Here is an 18,652-nt window from a genome sequence, read left to right on the forward strand (position 1 = left end):
TTCATATATTTTGCCCCCCAAAAAACCCTGATTTTAGTAGCTTTAGCCTTTGCTACCCTTACAGTATCTTAGTCAAGAGAATTACCAGACAAGAGTTATCTTTCTGAAACATCACTCTGGTTCAGGTGAGAGATACTGAAATCTTGAAATATGTGGCAGCAGACTAGAGGATGATCATGTGAATTCTCATCACAGGAAGTGAGTGACTGACAAAACAAAGGTAAGTAAAACTTTGAAATGATCCCAAGTTTTGTTTGCTTGGTAATGTATGGAGACAGTGGCTTTTTAGGGATATTTTAGGAATGAGTAACATCAAAGTACCTAAACAACAATTCACAAAGGGTAGAAATATATTTTCATAGTTGGCAACTAGATAGATAGTCCAAGACCAAGGCTGTAGCATGTTTAGTGTCTACTAAGAATTGTGTTGACTTTCAAGTTAGCACCTTTATCCTATATCCTCCATCAGGGAGAAAGAAGATGTTCTCTCAAGGCAAGTGAGATCAAAGGACTTAGCTACTTCCAGTTAAGTTTTTTTGTTGATTTTTATTTATTTACATTTCAAATGGTATGTCCTTTCCTGATTTCCCCTCTGCAAATCCCCTATCCCATCCCTCTGTCCGCTTCCCTGAGGGTGCTACCCCATCCACCAACCCACTCCTGCCTCTCAGCCATTGCATTCCCCTACACTGGGACATCGCAGCCTTCACAGAACCAAGAGCTTACCCTCCCATTGATGTCTGACAAGGCCATCCCCTGCTACATAAGCAGCTGGAGTCATGGATCCCTCCATGTGTACTCTTTGGTTGGTGGTTTAGTCCCTGGGAGCTTTGGGGTGTCTGGTTGGTTGACATTGTTGTTCTTCCTATGGGGTTGCAAACCCCTTCAGATCCTTCAGTCCTTCCCAAAACTCTTCCATTGGGGTCCCTGTGCTCAGTCTAATGGTTGGCTGTGAGCATATGCGTGTATATTGGTGAGGCTCTGGCAAAGCCTCAATTTTTTTATAAAGTGTTGCTAGTGATCTGACTTACAATGGGTCCAGTTAACCATTAGACCCTTATGATTTTATAAAAAATATTCAATGGAAACTGAAATTATGCTTCAAATTTTGGATTTTGATATTTTTCCCAGGTATCAATACCTCTCTTCACATGCTTGGCTGTAGCAGCAGGCTATAACTCTCATCCATCCACTAGATCGAATTGCAAACAACTGATATTGTGTTGCTGTGGTATTTATTAAATATTATTCTCTGTGTTTTCCAATCCCACCATTTTTACAAATTGTCTATTTATAGCTCTTATTTTCAGTATATTAAATGGCTGTTCTACTGCCGTTTTGTATTTGTCATGGAATTATCAAGAAATACTATCATGAATTGAGGAACACCTGTAATCCTATCCATGCCCTTAATCCAAAGATTCTCTGAAGCCTAAGAGTCCCTGCCTTATAATGGCAATGCATCAAGGGTTAAATTTTTACATGATTTTTAGAGGTTGCACAAACATGCAAAGCATAAAAAAGGAGGAAAAATGAAAGCATAAGAATGAACACCCATAGAGAAGGGGAGGGGGAGGGATTAGGGGGATGTTTGCCCGGAAACCGGGAAAGGGAATAATACTCAAAATGTATATAAGAAATACTCAAGTTAATAAAAAAAAAAGAATGAAATATCATCATACACTGTCAATGAACCAGAAACAGAATGTTTAATGAAGGAAGCCAGACACAAAGGCACACAGCTTCATTCATACAAGATGTCTACTAGGGTAGACTACTTTCTATAGATGGAAAACAGATAAGGAGTTGTCTAGGACTTGAGTGTAGGAAGCTATATAGCGATTTGGTGAGTGATAGCTAAAATTTACATAGTCAAAAGTTATAAGATGTGTCTACAATTATGACATGTTCTAGAACTCAATAATGGTCATAATTGCCCAATATTGTGAATGCTCTAAAAGGCAACATACAGTCCATTTTAAAGCAACAAATTATACAAAGTATTATTTTACTATGATAATAATTACCTACCTACCACAAAACAAATTCACAAAGTTGAAAATTTAATAATATTTAGATAGATAGAAATAAAGAATAAAGGAGTGATGAATGAATACATGTACACAGCCATAAACAACAGAAGGAAAAAGTAAGTCCAGTTTTAATTTATTTGGGCTTGAGCCATTTGTGGCAGACTTAGATTTGAAAGATGAACTCATTAGGAGTATGCTAGGCTGAAGATGTAGCTGGAGGAGTGAGGATCATAGATTACAACAGCTAGGAGATGGAGAGGAATGTACAAAAATGGAGCATTTGTGCATGTAGGTAGAGGGGAAGAAAGCATGGAGAAGGTGAAATCTAACAGGGGGCAAATGGAGGAATGGAACTCAGAACAGCCCCTACCTCCTCCCTTTCTCTCCATCTTTGCTAAAGAGAAGACAAGCTAAATTGTAGCCCATAATTTCTACATGCACAGTAATCATCCTGATGAGATTTTCCCTTATGTCCTCTTCTCTGGTATTTGGTCCATCATGCTGTGTGACTCAGCACTACCTCTGAAGTCTTTGGCCTAGAATGTTTCAAGGGGTGACACTTTAATCTTTCTAGAGGATACAACTCATGATCCGGGAATGATTAAGTTTTAAAATGTCACATACTTGAAAGAGATGCCATGAGATGGTACTGGCATAAGTACCTAGGAATAAAATCCAGCTTTCTAACTAGCAAAGGTGAAAGCAAATGAGATATCTAAAAGCCAATGAATAATAGCTCTTAGACTATGACAGTCTCTCAAAGGGGGTAGAGGCTACAATGGGCTTTGAGTTGGAGTTTTGATGAGATTTGAACTCAAGAAGTCTAGATGACTTACATTTCAGTTATTTTCTACTTAAGAAAATTGATCATGCTATCTATGTGTCAATTTAGTTGCTGTTTGCTGTGAACACTTACATCATATCCATAAAGTTTCTGTTTTATATGTAATGATATGGATGGGAGGTAGATTAAAATATACCTATTTGAGATATAAACATATTGCCTCAACAACGTAATTTGAGGACCTGGCACAGTGGTTTGAATGAGATGCCTCCTATTAGTCTCAGGGAAAACTCTGTGTTTTTCCCTGATGAGAGTAATATGGAGTGGAGCCCTCAGCAGTCACTAACTAAATACAAGGAAACAAATGTGAGCTAATTTGGGCAGCATGAATGTATGGGCTACACTTGGCCACATTTGTCTCCCCAGCAAAGTGGAAAGAGAAAGGGGAGGTAGGAACTGTTCCACTCCTCCAATTGCTCTTTGTGAGCACTTCCCCCTACTTTCCTCCCCTCTGCCCACTTGCTATACAATGCGCTTTGACTTGATATTCTAAATACCATTCTATTTGTTTCCCTTTTGGTGACTGTTTGTTAAAGATTAAGAGGTACAGCATTGCTGGAGGAAGTATGTCTCTGGGAATGGGCTTTGAGGTTTGTAGTGAGCTCTCTCTCTCTGCCTCCTGCTTGTTGTTTAAAACATGGTCTGTCAGCCATTACCGTTGCCATGCCTTTGCTCCACTATCATGGACTCTTAACACTCTGGAACTTATAGACCTCAAGTAAAGCCCTTCTATAAGTCATGGTCATGTCGCTTTATCACAGCAATAGAAGAGTAACTAGTACTCATAGAAACTAGGAACTATATGTGGTAACCTCAAGCTGGGATGCTCGAAATCATAGTGATATATTGTCTCACAATTCTCCAGGCTAGGAATCTAAAAATCAAGGCATTAATATAAGATATCCTGTCTATGAGGTCTGTTGAGGCAAGGATGTGTTTGACACCTCTCTTCTAGGCTTGTACCCATGGCTGTCTGCTTCCTGTGTCTCTCTTCACATGTTCCTCTTATGCATGTCCATTTCTTTGCTTTGGAATCTACTGTAATACCTTCAATCCCTGTCTTCTGAACAGGTTATAATCCAAGGTACTGAGGGTTGGAATTGAGTGTGTGAAGATGGAAAACACAGTTCAAATGCTGAAAATACCACTTCACGAATTTGCAAATTTTAATGACTCTCAGATTATAGCAGTTGTCAGATACTTAGTTACATACCACAGATCCCTCTCCTGTCTCCAAAACTCCCATGAACTTCCTTCTTCTCTAATATCTCAAAATGACATAGGGTTAAGGAGCTAAGTCCAAGCCATCTGCAAATGGTAATTACCCAATAACAGTTACCATAATCACTCAGTTAAGAAAACCCGCCCTAGCAATGCTTAGGTAATTGATGAAATTTTCTAAGAAAATGGTATACTTTCCTTTTCCTTGTAAAGACAATATTTGCAGAAGTTGATCCCACTTTCTTTGCAAACAGTTCTACTCTATTATGTTCTTAATTGTTCCTGGATTTTGACCATCATTTTTTTTTTCCTTGTGGAAGTTCATTCTCTGGCTTCATGATATCACACTATGCCAAGAGAACCCACTGGAGATCAAGAGACAGATCATGTTGCTGTCCCACATTCTTTCTCCACTAAATCAGTTTTATTTCAAAGGAAGATAGTTATTGTGAAGCTGTCAAACTGAGGTAAGGTAAATGGGTAGAATGCAGGTTTTTATTAAACAACAGCAGGTATCGCTGTCAGATTCAAGTCTGGTAGAGAGTTCCAAGCTGATTTGGCCACGATGAATGAGTGGGTGTTTAAAAATAACCAAAGTCAAGAAAGATACATGGAAACACCCATAGTGCAAAACAACAGGGCAATTGGTTGTTCCTTACTTGGTCCTAGACTGAAGGCACTCTGACCTTCATAGTCACAGAGAAGAGGCCTGTGGACAAGACATCATCCCTCCAAGTTTCCCTGGGTGTTTTCTTTGTCCAGATCTGGGATTGCAAGGTCGCAGGGGGGAGATGACAATAATATCTGTAGAGTTGCAAGACAGGCAAAGAATTTACAGTGCTGATAATCAGTAGAAACACAGTTGCTTGTTATTGGAGTATGTGTTTGTGGAGGGATCTCCTCTGCATGAAAAAGAACATAGACAGCTTCCCAATATTGAATCTGAGGTTGTGAAGGTTAGAGGACAGGCAATCAGGAGAGGATTAAACAACAATTATCTATCTCTCAGGCTCAAGAAACTCAATTTAAGAGTGATCTGTGACGTTTGCATTCATGTAGGTCCTGTATTCTTGGGGCTTGGCCCTCATAGGAGTAAACTTAATCCTAAGTGTCACAGCCTAGAAAATAAATTAGCTGATGGGAGACTAGGAGAAACTGCTATCATCCAGGCAGCCACACTAAAGACCAGGGCAGACAGCTACCTTTCCTGTGCTGAGATAGAAGCGTGCCTGTCTCACTTGTGCTTTGGGAATCCCTTGGTACAACTGCCAAATAAATAACCTCATCCTTCTACTCCACTAAAATATGGGTTTCCTTTTCCCAGCCCCGCACTCCAATTAAAGCAGCTCATGGGCATTGTCAGTCTGTGTTAAATGCTTGCATGTCTGTAGGGCTTCTTGGGTATAGGCACAGGAAATTGGTACTGCCTAGAAGGAGCCAGTGATTACATAAATTCCTTTCATCATTAGAGTCAGGTCTGAAGATCCTGAAGTCAAGAAGCGTAGAGGAGTCTCTGTGGATGAGATCCTGGCTTGGTATGCACGCCATCCTAACAGCTGCATCTTTAATGCAGTGCTTTATCTCACTCAGAAAGGATAAAGCTGTTTTTTCCCCCACAGTGTGGCTTGTAGTGGCTGCATCAATTGGAATTTCAATGTACAAAAATGGAGAGAGAAAGGGATTGTGTTGGCAAACTGGCTTCATTTTCTACATTTCTCTGTAGATGTCAGGGTGCATCTGAGACAATCTGCCAATCCCAGTCATGCGGGGCAGCAACTAGAGAGATCAGGAATATGGCAGCTGGAAGGTATTGGTTGACATTCTACCTCTCCTCCCTGTGGCCAGCTGTGAGTCAGAATTTTACAATCAGCCTTTTTGATATGCAATACTATAAAACTCACCACTTGAAAGTGTATAATTCAGTGCTATTTAGTATACTCATGCAGTATGAACCAGCGCCATTTTCCAACTCCATTTTTACCAGCCCAAAGAATCTCTCTAACATTAGTGGCTACTCCTTGGTTTACCTCCACTCATCTTCTGACAACCAGAGTCCTTGCTACTTTTTGTGTCTACCTGTTTACTTACTTTAAATGTAGTCCATCAATATGTGGTCTTGCTCACACACACAAACACACACACATTCATTCATTCAATATGTGGTTCTCATCTACTTAGCATGACTTTTGGGGAGTCTCTCAAACTTAATTTAAAAACCTGGATTTCTGTTAATACATTAGCACAACAGCTATGTACCAATGTCACTTTTCTGTAGCAAACCATTCCCTATCTTGAGAATCCTCTCAGACCACCTGGTCAGTCCTTTTGTAGGGTTCAGTGGCAGTACTAAGATGCTAGCCTTATATGTATCACAGAAAGGCCATTGCATTTAGAAAAACTCAGGTTGTGTTGAGACACAGAGAATTCATTTGCACTGTTGAAATTTGGAAAGAGATGGCCAGAATGACTCAACATGGCTGCCTTCTACTACAATGTTATTATGCCATGTACTACAATTTATAGTATAAACAAATCTTCTACAAAAGCTTAATATATCATGCAACTCATTTAACATGCACAGAAGGAGCCATTAAATTATATCAGTCCCATTACTCAAAATGTTAAAAAAAATTCTTCTGTATTATATAGCCCAATGCAAAAATGGCCTTGAAGTCAAGAGCTTCAGCATGAACATTGAATTCTCTGGGGGAATGTATGTCTTAGACTGTTACTTAGGGAAATATAGTGGAGACATTATGGAGCCTCTTATAAAGCAATTCTTACTTTGTTAAAACAGTGTGATCAAATTTTGCGTTACATTAACTGGCATCTCTGTATTTATGACTCCTGCAGATAATCCTGACTGTCAATAGAATGAGGGTGTGCTTTAATGCTTGATGGTTTTTGAAAATGGACAGTACGGCTTTTCATCCCCTTAAGATTATTTGTAAAATTTATATTCGATATCTCTAAAATGTTTAAATTGGTTTAAAATTTTTAGGTTAGCATTGCCCCTTTCTTTTGCAAAAACAGTGTGTGCCATGACCCAAACTGGGTTAGTAAGCACAGCAGGATAGGGAAGTTCACTTGGCTTTTATTCTAATGCAGGTGGTAAATGTGTCTTATCACTATTGGCTGGAATCTGACCTCACAGTCTTCCATGATTCACTGGTTTTAAAAGAATATGGAACATTGGCCCTTGGCAGGCAAGCTACTTTTGATTGTAAAAAATTTTCTGGCACTTCTTCTCTCTTTATATGTTTCCATTTCTTTTTCTTCAAACTCACCCAGCATATGCAGATGTTTTGAAGTCTCTGGTAATAGTAAATTATTGGTATGATAAGTGAGAAGGTGTGGTTTGGTCTTGATGAAACTCTAAGCCCCTAATTCAAAACTTAATTGCGTCATCTATCTCTTCAGCATGGCTTCAGGTGAGCCTGCCTATCTAGGGTTGGCCCCTTGGTCATTGATTGATCTGGCCTAAAGTCTTATCTTAATTTGCAAGATCCCAAGGAGAAGTCTGGAAAAACACAGTTCCCAACCTGATACCAAAGCATAGGATTACCAGCTGCCAGACAGTGTGCAGGAGCAACAGCTAGAAACAATGATACAGCAGCTTTCGAGGACATGGAAGAAAAAAGTCATTGTGTCCATTTTCAGCTTGAGGTGTACTTAAGAGTTTTTCAGAGTTACAGATGAGCAAGAAGAGCTAAGCCCCTTCCTCTCCCCTTGCTGTGGGCTGGTACCTGCTGGTCTCAGAACTCTTAACAGCTGGGAAGTTGCAAGCAGCATGCTAAGTGCCTGAGTACATGATCAGAAAAAGTAGCAGTCTCAAGGCCAAATCATTCATTAAAGTGTTACATCTTAAACCAACAATGGAGAATTTGGGACTGGGGCAAGGCCAAGCAGATAAGAAAAGGTTCCGGAATTTCTCATGATCAGGGAATTTTTAAAAATCCACTGTTTTGCACCAAATCAGCACATCAGGTATTTTTGCTTTTTCCTCTATGCTGAAGTCCCTCTCTGCAACGCATATAGCAACAACTGCTTCAATTTCAACAGTTTGTTGGATTTGTCATTATAAGGGAGGATTTTGTTTTCTTCAGGCAGGAGACAAGACGAGGGCCATGTTGAATCTTAATGCTTTCTGTGTCTGTGCAACATCTCCTAGCCTGCTTTTCTCTAAATGAAATAGAATATTCTTTTTCTTCTTCAGACTTATTTGCTGCATGCCTGTTATCTGCTCTTGTTTCTGCCCACTGAGCCTTTGGTACCCTTGATTTTATTTTTTCTTTCCAGTTACAGTGATATAGACAGGCTAAGAAAAAACAAACTAATATGATGTCTTTTGTGATTCATTTAGATGCTTTTATTTTCTGTGTTCAATATTTTCTAGATTATTGTTACTAAGTAATAATAATAATATTTTACTATTGAAAGTCAATCTATGGAGAGTATACAGAAAGTCTTATTCCTAAAACAAGTCTCATACTAATAACTTGGGTGAGAGTTTTAACAGCATTTCCTTAGTTGAGTTCACCTAGATGTTGTAAACATCAATTTGATGATATTTTACTCTGTGTGTTGTTATCTTCACTATTGGCTGCTTTTACTCATTTCAAACAAAAAACATGGCTATGGTAGACCATTCTCTGAACTGTACAAAGCATAATAATATAAACTGGTGTAATTATTAAAAAATATTACCAATGGATTATACCAGTCTGTTTTTCTGCTTAAAAATGAATCAGAACACTTAAATTTCCAATTCTGTTTTAAAATATATATTCAAGTATTAATGCAAATATGGACATACTTATGGAAACCAATGTTGAAGTTCATGCTTTACCATTACACATTCCTTATATAGAATGAATTCTTTCTTCTTGACCTAATTTTTTTTTTGAAAGTAGGGATCTGGAAACATTCTGGAGCTGTATCAAATAAGATACTATTTTTTATTATCATATGTTTATATCATTTTGCTTGGTGATGGCATGGATATATCATGAAAATAAACATTAAGAGCCTATGTGAAACAAGCTGAAGGGTCCAAGTGAGGATGCCTCAATCTTACTTGGGAGGGAGAAAAAAATGAGCCTATATGATTCTGAGATAGGACCCCTACATCTTGTGATATGCTTGTGTAGCTTGGTGTTCCTTTGGGACTCCTAACAGTGGTAGTAGGAACTGTCTCTGACTCATTTGCCTGCCTTTGGGACCCTTTCCTCCTACTGGTTGTCTCATCAAGCCTTGATGTGAGGATTTGTGCCTAGTCTATTGCCTTGTTTAGTTGATATTTCTGGGAGTCCCTGGGAAATGAAGGGGGAGTGGATTTGTGGGAGACAGGAGGTTTGGGTAGGACTGGAGGACAGAAGGAAACTGTGGTCAGAATGTAATATATGAGAAAAGAATGAAATTTAAAATCAAAATGACAAAATAAAACAACAAAACCATTGAAAGTAATTGGTTAGTATATTTTGTGGTCTAAAATTCAGTTGCATTTTGTGTAGACTTACATAGTTTAAAATCGAAAAACTTGAGAAAATAATATAGTTTCCTGAGGTTTCTGATGTGTAGTCGTGTGAAAGGATGCAGCTCTTCACCATCTGGGTTTTATTTTAACATGAAGCTCATTTTTTAAACAGAATTGTATTTGATGTATTCATTGTAATTTAAACTGGAATACTGTGAGTCAATAATCACAAGGACTGATAAAGATTGGCCAATTCTTTTATGGTAAGTGTTCAATATTGAGTATCTCATTTAATATTTGAAACTATATACTAAGGTGGTATATCATGGTTCCCAATTCACTTAGGCACTCAAGAGTTCAAGGGGTTTGAATAAAGTAAATTGGCTAGTGAAGATTTGAGCTTCAGTCTATCTGACTTCAGGCAAAGATGATTTCATAAGCCAGGAACTTTACTGCATTCAGAAACCATAGTACCAGAAAGGAACTCGGTAAGCTAAGGAACATTGGCTAGTTCTTGCCAGTCTATATCCTTGGACTTGAAGGGGTGCTGCATTACTATGCCATCTTAGTTCATATATATCATTCTTAACAGAAAAATAAATCTATTAGATCTTATCTCCTATATAATAATACATTTCCTAGTCTTTGCTAGAAATTAAATATGATATTATATATGCCCTGTGAAATGAATATATAATATATTCAGCATGAATCTACAAGGGAGGTACAGTAAGATGTAGTTACCAACTGCTAAGGATGCACGGTAATGTGGGAAATATGTCTTCTATACAACCATGGGAACTAAAGGTATATAGACAGACCACATAGTCAGCAACTTGAGCTGCAGCTAATCTGAATCTCAGTGAAACACTTAGTGATCCTCCCTTCTCAGAGAGTGAAGACAAACATGATAGACTTCAGGGCCATCTCCCACTTGCCTTCCTATCTCCTGTGGGAGGCTGTCATAGGACAGTTTTCTATGGCTTCTCAGATTCTTCAGAGGTACAAAGCCTGCCCTGTCCTTGAAGAATAGAAATTCCTCATAAAAATCTGCTGAGCTCCAGTTCAGAAGAGCCCAGCTACAGACTATTCTATAACTCACTCTAAAGTTTTCTCAGAGCCACTTGGAATTTGGCACACCCCTTTGGGTATGTAGATCCAATCCAAGAATCTAAAAGGAGCAGGTAACTTCGGCTGTTCTTCCTAACGTTCATCATGTAAGTAGTAAACAGTTTAAATGTGAAAATAAGTCTTTGTGGCTTTAAAAGGTAAATCAGCCAAGACTTGTTCTTGACATTGTCCTATCTTGTATGTATATACATTCACTGATGCAATTTATATGTGTCATAGGCAACACATGCCAGCTGTAGCATTGCAGAGAGTTGAAGCCCTGTCAATGTGGGTTATGAGGCAATTTACCCCCTTGTACTTTGAAATGTAAAGAGTCACTTTTAGTGGCAGCAAAAAGAGCTGATCATACAAATCTGGTAGAATATGTGTAAACAACTGAGCAACACTGTTGTTAAAATTTAGTTGAACCTAAATTGTCCAGTCTGACTATTTTGCTTAAATAATCGGAAATGAAAAGTAATTTCTTTATGCATCAGCATAAAAGAAACCCTGCCTGTGATATCAATGCAGGAAACAGCTCTTGTCTTCAGCCTTTCTCTAGAAACATTCCAGTTAAAGTGTTCAGTTGTCAGTGCCTTTGAGTTTGCAGATACAAGTAAAGTATTGGCCCTAGCCACCAATAAGTTTAATTTCAGGTGAAGTAATTTTAAGCAGACGTGAGTTGTAGTGCCCTTAACACCAACTAAATTCTTCAGTAGTTTTGAGGAGTTGGTTAGGTGGAGATTAAGGGACCAGCTCCACAAAGGAGCTCTTTGCTTAATCCTTTAATAATTGAAGCTGATCTGGGAGATGAGTAATGAAGCACCTTCTGATCATGAGGTACTTTGGAGGTATGCCCAAAGGTTTCTTTCTCTAATCAGCTCTTGGCTGATTAGAAACTTAAGAAATTATGAGAAGCATAACCCCAAAATCGTGGCATTTTAGTGTGAAATTTTCCTTCCAATGAGAATAAAGCTACTCAGGCCTGTTTCCAGAGACAAGCGAGTACTACAAACAGTGCAGTACCTGGAATCAAAGATCCTAAAGGATATTATTGGAGCACAATATCAGCTATGCTTAGTCTGATGCATTATGCCCAAAACCCAGCATTTGGGAGGCTGAGGCAGGAGTATTGCCAAGAAGTGGGGAAAGGAGGAGATATTAGATATTCCAATTAGAGAGTAGAAACCTACTACTACCATCTATTGCCTGGACTGTAACTACCACTGTCTAAGTGAATTTTCTTAATAAATTTTTCTTCCTCTTAACCTATATTCACTGTTTCAAGCAAAGCCCTCAAAAATTCCATGCCCATTAAATGTGTGAATGAAATTAATGTCACTTGGATAAATGTGACACACAAGAAATTCTATCTAGATGACTTGTATGTTCCACTAAAGAATGGAAGGTCAGCTATCTTGTTTAGGATGTTTTACACACATAGATAAGGTTTAACTGTCATCCTGCATCAAAGAAGCTTCTCTTTGTAGTAAATGGAGACTATTATAGGAAGTTACAACTGGTCACAATACAGAGAACAACTGACCATGGAGTGTCCAGGTCTAATTGATACATTCTATGATACAACGTCCATTTGTAAGTCTCAGGGAGACTAGAATAAGATGAGGTGGAAAAGTTGTAAGGCCAGACGAACAAAACATTTGCTGCAAGATTATGTCTTCTGTATATAGCATGAAGCTGCACCTATGAAATCTAAACAGTATGGTCGGCCAAGACAGTCCTACATGAGGCTACTAGTTGACATCACAACATGGCTGAGGAAATAGCACAGGTCCTACATCTAGATGAAGATATACAGGGAATTAATGATTTATGAGAGGAGGAGAATCAATTTTTCCCAGAGATCATCTCTCTATTCCGTTATCCAATACAAAGTGGTCAGCTCTAAACACATATGCATATGAACAACAGTAAAAGTACACAGCATGTTGTATTTATGCATTTATAATGTGTGGGGAGGGGAGGGAGAGAAGAGGCAGTAGGTGACATGAAAGGAGTTGCAGAAGAAAGTGAAAGAATGCATTAATCGTATAGTGACTACATCTCTGAGACACATGTTTTTATCCCCATTGAGCAAAGGAGTAAACTGAGGTTCAGAGAAGCTAAGTAACAAGGTTGGGCTTTCTTAATGAATCCTATACCACACCTATGAAGCCATAATTATCTCCATAACTTGATACTTTATTGAATGAATTCATCTCATCCAACCCCATTACACTTATCTTTGAGGCTAAGGAAATCCTGATTTTAAATACCTTTATTTGAGTTTGTTGTTGTTGTTGTTGTTGTTGTTGTTGTTGTTGTTGTTGTTGTTGTTGTTTGCAGAAGATTTCACTTGGTATAGAAAGAACTTTTTTCCCTTAAATTTGGAAAATGCTGACTTAATGTGGAAGATCAGAAAACATTTTTCCAACAAAGGCAAATCTTACTGGCTTTCATCTTTGTTGCAACTAGTCAGCCTGACCATTATGACATGGAAGAAACTAGAACCAATACATAATGAATGGAGATGGCTTATACCAATAAAACTTTACTTCTGAAAACTGAAATATGATTTCTATACAATCTTCCTGTGTTAGAAATAGTATTTTTCTCCCACCCATTTAAAAAAAACAGATCACTCATTATCAGTACAGAAACATAGAAAGGTCTGGACTAGACAGTCTCTGGGAGAAAACACTTTGTTCTCATGCTAAGCTATCAAAATATTTGGAGATGCCTATTTTCTGCAATTTGTAGCAATTCATCTGCTATAGAATATAGTCTTTCCTAAGGTCTACATGTACATGGTAGGTACAACATCTGGGGCAGTCACAGGCTCTTGGCCTAGGATGAGGGACTTGGGCCAATAGCTCCACTTGATAGATCTTTGAGGCTTTCATAAAATGTAATACTCTTTTTTCAACCAATTTCCCTTTCCCATGGTCCTCAAGCTGAGACTGCTCAAGATTCCCAGTGAGATAATCATTGAATCAGAAACTTATAATTTAAAATCTCAGAAATTAGATAAAGTTCTTCTTTCTAAGATATGAGGAAAAGCCACAGAACCTTTACCCTAGGAAAGCAAACTTGATACTCTGAAAATTATTACCACTTCTTAAATAGTTACCTACCATTTTACCAACTAGTGCAGACCTAGGGAGGATAAATATACAGTCCCCTGAGTAATATGAAACCACTCATATTTCATTCCCTCCAGATTGCTTTGTTAGGAGGAAATATCCTTTAAGGCACAGAACTGCAAGGAGCTGAATTACTATTCCAGAAGATGGTACAGAGTGAGACTCTGATGAGAAGGCATAAGTCCTAAAGTATCCTATGACTCTTTGGACGATATGATTATCCCCAAGCCCAGCTGTGAGATGCAACTGAAGCTATCAGGATCTTACTCTGATTGCCATCAGCTCTTGGTACTCAGTATGCCAATGACAATCTAAGTAATCAGAAGATCCCAAAATACTTAGATGGACCAGAGACTGTGGGCCTTAGCTTAAAGTCTAAAACTTGAATGAAACAGTCCCTTACTCCACATCCCTAAGGCAAGCAGATAGAATATACTGGAAAGCATAGAATAACCTCAAAATGACACCATTTTCTTTAAAAGTCCTAAGGAACAGAATTGGTCCAGCAGCTGCGTATTTTCAGAATTATAAATTGGTGAACATTTCATTTCCATGATAAAATCATAGGCTGTATTCTAGGAAGTAAAGTAACCCAAATTTGGGTCTCTGTCCTGGAGGTTTCATTCTGCCTAAGGAAAGCAAATAATATAACCATGATCCCATTTCTAGATCCAACTTGAGATGCTAGTAGACATTTCCTGAATTATCATTGTTTTTCCGTAGATTGCTGACATCTTCCCTGATGAATTTTATGATTTTGTCAAGTATCTTCACTATAGCTCCAGTTGTGATTCACATTGCTCATAACCAAAGTATGTAAAACAAGTGCTGTACACATGGCTTAGATGTCATAATCACTCAGACAATATGCCCAAACTTATGATATACCTGAGGTTATTTCATGTTAATATAGTCTTTGAGTTCATTTTGTTCTTGTTTCTGATAGAATTTAATGCACCATTCTTTATAATTTGTGTCCTCTAGGAAAACATGTACAACTAAATTGTGGCTACAGATGGTTTGGGTCCCAAGTTTGCCTCCATGGCTTCTACTCGTTTATTATAAGAACATTTTGTAACATCTTTAAACCTCATTTAGGAAATGTCACTAGTAATGGATTCTCATCATAAGCTTCTTGAAGGTATTGAATTCTGCGCCACAGATCAAATATTTAGCACTATACCTGACATAGAAAATTAGCCAATACAAATAGATGAATCCTGCATAATTTGTTATGCTGACCACTTCCATATACTTTAACCCATGCACATACATACGCAGAGCAAACCATTTTACAATTAGAAGTGCAGATAATTTAAAAAGATTTGATTCTACAGCCTGTAAAAGTGATATAGTCTTCATTTCCTGAGATGTGTATTTAGAGCACAAACCGAAAACTTCAAAAGACATGTCAAAATACATATTTTCTCCTCTAATATCTTGAAAATAGCTATTAGTTGTTTGCAGAATCACCATAAATCCTGAAAAATTAGTTTATCTAAAACCAACTCAGATAATTGTCCTCCTCACCAATTATCCTTTTATATTGGTTGTGGTTGTTGCTGTTTAGACCTTGATGTCTCCATTGGGAGTGGGAGAGCTATGCTTTCTTTGGAGATTATTACATGCCCACTGTGGCATAAAATCCTTTCCAACAATTGAACAAGACCTATAAAATAACATTCCATGCTAAATAAAATCAGAAACCTCATCTCCCCTTTTATCTTTCTTCTTACAGATACATAACACAGATGGGAATCCAGAAATGGGAATTTTAAGATTGATGTTATACTAACTAGTTGTGTGACCTTTGAGAAAAGTAGTTCACCTATCTTAATCATTCCTTCCTTGTCTCCAAAATGAAGTTGGTAGGCCCCATCCTTTCTAGAAAATGTTATACAGGAGAAGGAAGTGAATCAAGGGCACCCTGTCAGTCACCTGAGCATTAAGGATTAATGGGAATGAGAGGAAACACTATGGAAAATTGTGCCATGATTGTCACATCAGTCTGTGTGAAACCCTATGTGACCTGCTTAGCTGACTCTGTGGCCTGAAGCATGCAGTCCTCCCTTATTCTGGAAGGCCAGAGAGAGAGAGAGAGAGAGAGAGAGAAAACACACTGCCACCACCACCATTTTACAGAGAAAGGGTGAGAGACTTGCTTACGTCTAGGCATCACAGAAGCTGACCTGGAATCCAGGTACCAGGAAATATTCCTGGCTCTGGCACTTACCCTGACTGAGATGGATTCTGGAAAGAGAGATTCTTTTTAAAGAATATTATTTCTATACCCTTGGCAGGGAATAGAGAGGCAAAGATTAAAACAGACACAGAAGGAACACCCATTCAGAGCCTGCCCCACATGTGGCCCATACATATACAGCCATCCAATTAGACAAGATGGATGAAGCAAAGAAGTGCAGGCTGACAGGAGCCGGATGTAGATGCTCCTGAGAGACACAGCCAGAATACAGCAAACACAGAGGCGAATGCCAGCAGCAAACCACTGAACTTAGAATAGGACCTCCGTTGAAGGAATCAGAGAAAGAACTAGAAGAGCTTGAAGGGGCTCGAGACCCCATATGTACAACAATGCCAAGCAACCAGAGCTTCCAGGGACTAAGCCACTACCTACATGGACTGACCCTGGACTCTAACCTCATAGGTAGCAATGAATATCCTAGTAAGAGCACCAGTGGAAGGGGAAGCCCTGGGTCCTGCTAAGACTGAACCCCCAGTGAACTAGATTGTTGCGGGGAGGGCGGCAATGGGGGGAGGATGGGGAGGGGAGCACCCATAAAGAAGGGGAGGGGGGAGGGGGATGTTTGCCCGGAAACCGGGAAAGGGAATAACACTGGAAATGTATACAAGAAATACTCAAGTTAATAATAAAAAGAAAAAAGAAAAAAAATAAAATTGCTTTTATCACGTAAAAAAAAAATTGGGGAGTGTGTGTGTGTGTGTGTGTGTGTGTGTGTGTGTGTGTAAAAAGAATATTATTTCTAGAAAACTTTTGTAAAGGAATAAAAGCCTGAATGAGCCACGGGACGGCACAGTGATGATTTCCAGAGTTGAAAAAATACAATTTGGACTTTAAAGTTAAGTTTGATACTGAGCCAAAAGGGGGATGGGGAGAGGAGCAGAACATGCCTAGGAGTTGAGAACTGGTCCAGAACAATGGAGATTTCCTCTACCTGCATCATGATGATAAGGTCTAAAGTCATATTTAATAAATTAAAAGATGAACACAAATTGGTCTTTGAAGGCTATGCACCTAAAACTTTAAGATAATAAGCTGCCTTTCCTGCTCTAGCGCCAACCTGAAGATAACAGAGACAGATATCACTCAAGTTAATACTCCTGATGAAACTTTGTGTGGTCTGTAAACAGTTTTGAAGGTGCTAATTCATCACGAATATCTAGACTTCTCATATTTTCTGAGTATCTCACTTTAGGAAAGAAATATTTCATATATACAACATGGATTTACATCTCTTGGATCATATTTTACAGCAAGAGATGGATCATATATCAAAAGGTTAATGACTAGCTATTTCTCACCCAGATGTTTTGTGGTCACTGAGATGCCTATACAGAGAGGCAGTGAAGGTTTCCTTGACATCTGTCATTCAGAGAACCCCAACACTCTTTCCTAGTCCCCAGATCAGCTTAGCAATGCTGTCATTCCTGTCCACCCTTTTGCCTGGAAGTCAAAATAAACTGTTCTACAGAGCAGCGTTCCCCATCACCTTGTAGTGCTTGACCAGTACATTTATTATACATTTACATAGATTCCTGCCATCTTCGAAGATGAGGAAATCATCTATTTGCCCCTTGATTTAGGGTAAGGTAGCCATAGAAGATATGTGACGTTATGACATACCTATAAGAGCTCAAATATCTAATTAGCTGAAAGACTCTTGATTCCCTCTATACTATTGCAGCTGTCAGATTCCAGTAACAATATTTTTATTCTCATCGCAAAGTGAATCTGAGGATAATTTAGGCAAGATGCTTTGTAACACAAATGCCACTCTGATTTACTTCAGGATGCTTGAGGACGACCTGAAGTTGAGCAGTGATGAAGATGACCTTGAACCTGTGAAGACCTTGACCACACAGTGCACAGCCAATGAGCTCTACCAGGTAGGAGGGGCTTAGGGCTTTGGATTGAACTTAAGGGGGTGGGGCACAAGGGACTAGAATAGCTTTCATAAAGAGAAGCTTTTCCTTTTGCAGTGAGAAAAGAAACAAAGATGAGCAGTGTTTGGGAACAGATGAAATAAACTGCCCTTTTTCTTAAAGTTACAGCCAAGGGATTCTAAGCTCTTCAAAACCAATTGAATTTCTCTCCATTTTCTATACACAAATACTGCTCATCAATAAGCAATAGAGTATTGTCTTTCTGTCTTTTGAACTATTGTTTTATTGGGTGGCATGTCCTTTGGGTAACTCCAGAGTGAAGCTTAGCATTTACAGGCAATAATTTGGGTGCAAATGTCACTGCTCCATTTTCTTCTCCCAGACATATTACTCCGGAGCTGAGAATAAATACCCTGTATGTTGCAGCATCATGCATTCAACAAAAGCTTTCAGTTGTCCTTGATTTCTTCTGGTCTGAATAATTTCTAGTACTTTCTTCCCAGAAGAGATGATTATAATGTGATATCTTTAATCATTTCTGATGAGATTGGATTCCTTGGTTTTAAAAGTAAAACATCACTGTAAATCCCTATTATCAGCAATGATATATAATATAGATGATCCCTGTACTGTTTCCCATATGTAGAGTTTTTCTGTTTGTTATGCCACAAAATATGGAATA

General features: G+C 38.5%; 1 protein-coding gene across 2 annotated transcripts in view; it reads left to right on the top strand.

The window, feature by feature from the left end:
* Aff2 (ALF transcription elongation factor 2) overlaps nt 1–18,652 on the top strand; it is a 504,495-nt gene that overhangs the window by 379,123 nt on the left and 106,720 nt on the right. For both annotated transcript variants that reach the window (NM_001427288.1, XM_087599250.1), the window contains exon 7: nt 17,877–17,973. In NM_001427288.1, coding sequence (NP_001414217.1) covers nt 17,877–17,973 — 97 coding nt within the window. The remainder of the gene's footprint in view (nt 1–17,876; nt 17,974–18,652) is intronic.

This window comes from Rattus norvegicus, chromosome X (assembly GCF_021556685.1).
Source record: "Rattus norvegicus strain SHRSP/BbbUtx chromosome X, alternate assembly SHRSP_T2T, whole genome shotgun sequence".
NCBI lineage: Eukaryota > Metazoa > Chordata > Mammalia > Rodentia > Muridae > Rattus > Rattus norvegicus.